General features: G+C 44.1%; 1 protein-coding gene across 1 annotated transcript in view; it reads right to left on the bottom strand.

Annotated features, from left to right (window-relative positions):
• The window catches only part of RAB8B (RAB8B, member RAS oncogene family), a 78115-nt gene that overhangs the window by 33637 nt on the left and 38478 nt on the right, over positions 1-6000 (bottom strand). Inside the window, exon 2 of the mRNA XM_077468523.1 lies at positions 882-942. Within this exon, the coding sequence (XP_077324649.1) occupies positions 882-942 (61 nt within the window). The remainder of the gene's footprint in view (positions 1-881; positions 943-6000) is intronic.

Below are 6000 nucleotides of genomic sequence, written 5' to 3'. Positions count from 1 at the left end.
TTTAACTGCATTTGCATGGGCATTTAGTCACAGTGTAAATCCCAGCAGCAGAAATATACGGCACTTGCATAGGCATTCCACCACAATGGGAATCCCAGTGGCAGAAATCTGCTGCTGCTATCCGCACACAGCTGTCAACCCCAGCAGCAGGAATGATAGATTTCTGCCACTGGGATTTACATCGGGGCCAAATGCCTGTGCGAACGTAGCTCAATACACATCAGCGGGATGTATGCTTATGTTCACAAAAGGCTCAGAGAGCTGACTGCTAGAGCTACCTGGTGCAGACACAGCATAGAAAACACGGCAGATCCCTCCCAAATAGTAGAGGGGCTTGCATTTGGTAATTAGGAGAAAGAACGTCTCAGTTTCCTTAGTTTAAAGTGGAAGTAAACGCCCATCTCTGATTTATACCTATAGTTAAGCTCAATTATAAGTTATAGGCTTTCCTAGAGGTATTGTAAATATCTCCTAAATGTGCAACGTTTAAGAGATATTTACTATATATGCAACCTATGACATCATTGGCGCATGCGCTCTAAAGGAACGGTCTCCCGGGCCATTCCTTTAGAGTCCTGTGGCTCCCCCGCACATGCACAGGAGTGATGTCATCGTGGCTCTGGCCAGTGACACAGCCAGATTCCGCTGACCCAGAACGATGACTGGGCGAAGATGGAAGTGGCCATCTGCGGTGACATGCTTTGTTTTCAGGTAAGTTTCACATAATGTGCTAGTATGCGATACCAGCACATTATGGCTTTACCATGCAGGTAAGGAGAAAAAAAAAATGTGCCCATTAGTTGTAAACCGCTTTAAGTAGAAGAGTGCAGACTTTATAGAAGGTACAAAACATCTTTGCGGGTGGACTTAAGTGTACATACCATATCTGAAGTTTAATCTTCTTTCCATCTAATTCTATGGTTCGGATTTTAAAATCAATACCTGAAAAAAGGTCGAGAAGAAAAAAAAAAAAAAAAAAAAAAAAAAAGAAGTGGTGGTTAGGTTTAGGATTAGATATCTAGCAATGACATGTTTACACAAACACGACTTACTTCTTTTGTTTTGGGCAGGAAGTGGCCTATGTGCGTCATGCATTGTACAGAGTTCACAGACCACTTCCTGTAACACACAACCCAGGCCCGCTCATAGATACACACAGTGCGCTGGTTACATGCAGCACACACTAACCTTGTCATAGAAAGAAAATTAACAGTTTCCCGAAAGGAAGAATAGTTTAAATAAAACCTACTGCCAAACATCCAGTAAACACCCAACAGAATTCTAATTTTAATAACGCACTAATCAGCTTGTAGCAGATGTAACCCCCAGGATGAGTGACAGAGCAGGAAAAGTCACAGCTCTGATTTGCCTCATTAATGTCAACTTTGTGATGTTAACAAAAGAACGACCAGAAAAACACATTTCAAAAAGGATATAAATTGATTTGCATTTTAATAAGTGAAATAAGTATTTGATCCCCTAGCAATCAGCAAGATTTCTGGCTCCCAGATGTCTTCTATACAGGTAACAAGCTGAGATTAGGAGCACTCTTAAAGGGAGTGCTGCTAATCTCAGCTTGTTACCTGTATAAAAAAGACACATGTCCACAGAAACAACCAATTAGACTCCAATCTCTCCATCATAGCCAAGACCAAAGAGCTGTCCAAAGATGTCAGGGACAAGATTGCAGACTTACACAAGGCTGGAATTAGCTACAAGACCATCACCAAGTAGCTTGATGAGAGGGTGACAACAGTTGGTGCAATTATTCGCAAATGGAAGAAACACAAAATAACAGTCAGTCAATCTCCCTCCGTCTTGGGCTCCATGCAAGAGCTCATCTCGTGGAGTTTCAATAATCATAAGAACGGTGAGGAATCAACCCAGAACTACACGGGAGAATCTCGTCAATAGATCTCAAGGCAGGTGGAACCATAGTCCCCAAGAAAACAATTGGTAACACACTACGCCGTGAAGGACTGAAATCCTGCAGCACCCGCAAGGTCCCCTGCTCAAGAAAGCACATGTACAGGCCCGTCTGAAGTTTGCTAATGAACATCTGAATGACTCAGAGGAGAACTGGGTGAAGTGTTGTGGTCAGATGAGACCAAAATCAAGCATCAGCAAGCAATCTTTGGCATCAACTCAACACGCTGCAGTTGGAGGAGGAATGCTGCCTATAACCCCAAGAACACCATCAAATAGGGGTGGAAATATTATGCTTTGGGGTGTTTTTCTGCTAAGGGGACAATGGACGGGGCCATGTATCATCAAATCTTGGGTCGAGAACCTCCTTCCCTTAGCCAAAGCATTGATAATGGGACGTGGATCACACAGCCAAGGCTACAAAAGGAGTGGCTCATAAAAGCAGTACATTAAGGTCCTGGAGTGACCTAGCCAGTCTCCAGACCTTAATCCCATAGAAAATATATGGAGGTTACCAAACATCAGCCTCGAAACCTTAAGACCCCTTTCACACCACACCGCCCATTGCGTCTGCGGTAAAACGCTGCTATTTTTAGTGGCGTTTTACCACCGGATTTGCAGGGTGCTTTTACCCCCCGCTAGCGGCAGCGAAAGGGTTAAAACCGCCGGCAATACGCTGCAATAGTGGCGTTTTGCTGGCAGTATTACAGCGCTGCCCCATCAATTTCAATGGGGAGCAGTGGTGGAGGAGTGGTAAACACACTGCTCCTTCACCGCTCAAAAGAAGCTGCTGCCCCCCCCGCCCCCCTGTTTAAATGACCTGAGCCCGTTCACCTGCTGCGCTCGCCCTCGATGTCCTCTTCGCCACTCAGCCTGGCTATTGATTGGCTAGAGTGGATGGATTGAAAGCAGCACAGCCATTGGCTCTTGCTGCTGTCAATCACATCCAATGACGCGATGTGTCGGGGGCAGAGTGATACAGTGAGCGGCTATCGCCGCTGGCCGTATCACGGAAGCGTGCCTGCAAGAACTAAGCCCCATGCGAGAGAGCTCGCATGAAGGTGGCTAGTTCTTGTGAGGAGGAGCTGAGACAGCTGCCAAGGGACCCCAGAAGACCAGGTTCGGGGCCACTCTGAGCAAAACGAGCTGCACAGTGGAAGTAGAACATGTTTCCTTTCTTTAAAAAAAAAAAAAAAAATTTGACTTTACAACCCCTTGGAATTGGGAGAGGATCTGCAAAAAGGAGTGGGACAAAATCACTCCTGAGATGTGTGCAAACCCGGTGGCCAACTAGGAGAAACGTCTGACCTCCCATTGCTAACAAGGGTTTTGCCACCAAATACCAAGTCACATTTTGCGAAGGGGTCAAATACTTATTTCACTCATTAAAAAACAAATCATATTTATAAAAATTTTGAAATGCGTTTTTCTGGATATTTTTGTTATTCTGTCTCTCACTGGTAAAATAAACCTACCATTAAAATTATAGTCCAATCATTTCTTCATCAGTGGGCAAACGTACAGAATCAGCAAGGGATCAAATACCGTTTCCCCCCCCCCACTGTATATATGCTTAAAGGAGTTATAAAGGTTTGTGTTTTTTTGATGCATTAAGATGAAAACACACCTGGAAGTCAGTGACCCCCTAAACCCCCCCCCCATTTTACTTACCTGAACCCCTTCATTCAGTCAGTGGGGACGAGCAGTTTCTCTCTCCACGGACACCCAGCTCTTGATTGGATAGATTGATACCAATGCAGTCATTGGCTCCTGCTGCCGTCAATCAAATCCAGTGACGTGGGCGCCGGGGGTGGGCCGAGTCCTGTATTCGGCCTCTATGGAAGCCGAATGCTGGACTCAGAAGCGTGCCCGCAAGGTAACTCCCTGGGAGTTAACTTCTCCCAGGGCGTTATCTGATGCGGGGAGAATATGCATGAGCTGCCGGGGGACCCTAGAAGAGCAGGTTCGGGGCCCCTCTGTGCAAAACGAGCTGCACAGTGGAGGCAAGTATGACATGTTTGTCATTAAAAAAAAAAAAAAAAAAAAACAAACACACCCTTACAATCACTTTAAGTACTCAGTATACACCTTATGAACTCCATAAAAATTTTGTTTGGGAGTCACGTCGTATGACCACACAATTGTCAGTTAACGCGACGCAGTGCCGAATCTGAAAAAGTGGTCTGGTCTTTGACCAGCAAAATGGTCCGGAGCTTATGTGGTTAAACTTTAATTTCCGCTGACATCACTCACTCAGCATAAAGACTAAGCTATAAAAATGCACAGGAATAGAATAGATCAGCCTGCTTGGCCATTTCTTTTAAACCATTGCTGTGTACGAATTATCAGGGTCAATATTTCATTAGCCAATAGGCCTCATGTTATAGTTGCCATTTCACAATACAATCTTCTAACTATAGTCATCCTTGCAGAGCATGTATGAAGAGGTATGAGCTCTTATGCTTGGCTTTAAACCTTTATGAGCATCTACAGTCATTACGCCCCAATGTATAGCTTTACCAGCATACAGAAGAGTTATGTCATTTGGAAAGCACGCAGGCTGTTTGCTGGATCTGAGTAATCCCTTCCTATATACTGGGCTGTCCCAATAAAATGCTTACATTGCATCTCTGTTACACAATTAGGAAACTTCTAATTAGAAGGAGGAAGTAAAGCCTGATGCTGCCAAAGGGCACAAATAGTCCTTTTAAAAACAGGATTAACAAAACCAACAGCCAAGATTTTTTAATGAGGACATTGATTACTCATAAGCAGATTGTTGCATTTCTAAAAATAAAAAAAGGGGGGGGGGGGGGGCAGAAAACAAAACCGTTACTCTTCACACCTCTGCCAGGCCACTTCGCTATGGTGGAGGGGGAATCTGGTGTACTCAGAAAATATATAATGTGATCATCAAGAAAACGTCCTGCAGTGTAAGTCACAAGAAATCCTGTTAAGAGGGAAATGTTCTAAAGAGGCGGGTTCGGGGGCGACAGGAAGGTGATAGGGTAAGATGATGGTTACAGTCCGGAAAACTATTGTGACCACCCTGGAAATCCCCAAGGGCACACGTAAACGCCGAGAGCGTAGAAAAGCTCACGTTTTTTTTCTTTGTAAAAGCTTGACTTTACAAAATGAATTACAGTACTAAATATGATCCTACGCAGTGTACTATAAGAGCAGTGAAAAGAGCTCTTGGTAGTCTGGATGGCCAATTATACAAAGCAGCTCTATCACACAGCACTATAGTACATGTGGATGCCGTTATTGTAAAAAGGTCACAGATCTGTACTGGCAATGAAAGAGTGGCAGCATTCTTTATATTCTAAATAGATCGCTAGCTCAGGAGAGCAGCCTGCCAGCTCTTGATGTACAGCAGAGGAGTGGGTGTATATGCAGTGTTACCATGGAGGAGCTGAAATACAGCCCTGGTGAGTCATCGCAGCCTGCACCGCCGCCGTGTATGTCACATTATGCACACTGATGGAACAGATTAGGTGAAAAGTCCCTCAACTATTGCTGTCCATACACGGATTGCTATTTATTTTTGTTGTTTATTATTTCACACTACAGGCTTACCAAAAAAGAAAAAAATATATCCAATAGATTCCTCAGGTCAGCATGGAAGTACAGATCTCCCTGCTGGGCTGTTGTATTCTGACAGCCACAACACAGGATCAGTGACATCTGATTGGATGCAGCCACTGTTCAGTTGACAATTTTCATTTTTATTTTTTTTTTAAATAAAAGGATGTTGGGTGAGAAAGGCCAGCAGGGTCACCAACGCAGCAAATTTGGTCCCGTTCACTGGCAACCAGACAAATGTCACACAGATTGGGGCCAATTTAATCAGAGCAGCTTTAAATTATTATGTGTTCTGTGTCACTTCCATGAAGAGGTAAAACACTTTGGGAAATCACACTACTTAGGACATACTACTGTACATACAAATGTGACTACAGAAACTGGCAATTTGTGTATTTATGCTTTAACCACTTGGGATCCGCGCTATTGCAAAATGACGGCAATAGCGCGGACCCACATTTTCGGGACTACGTCTATTGACGTAGTCCC

Source organism: Lithobates pipiens, unplaced genomic scaffold (assembly GCF_037356315.1).
Source record: "Lithobates pipiens isolate NorthernLeopardFrog02 unplaced genomic scaffold, aLitPip1_a1.2 Scaffold_8, whole genome shotgun sequence".
NCBI lineage: Eukaryota > Metazoa > Chordata > Amphibia > Anura > Ranidae > Lithobates > Lithobates pipiens.
This window is presented reverse-complemented; position numbering and strand designations above follow the sequence as displayed.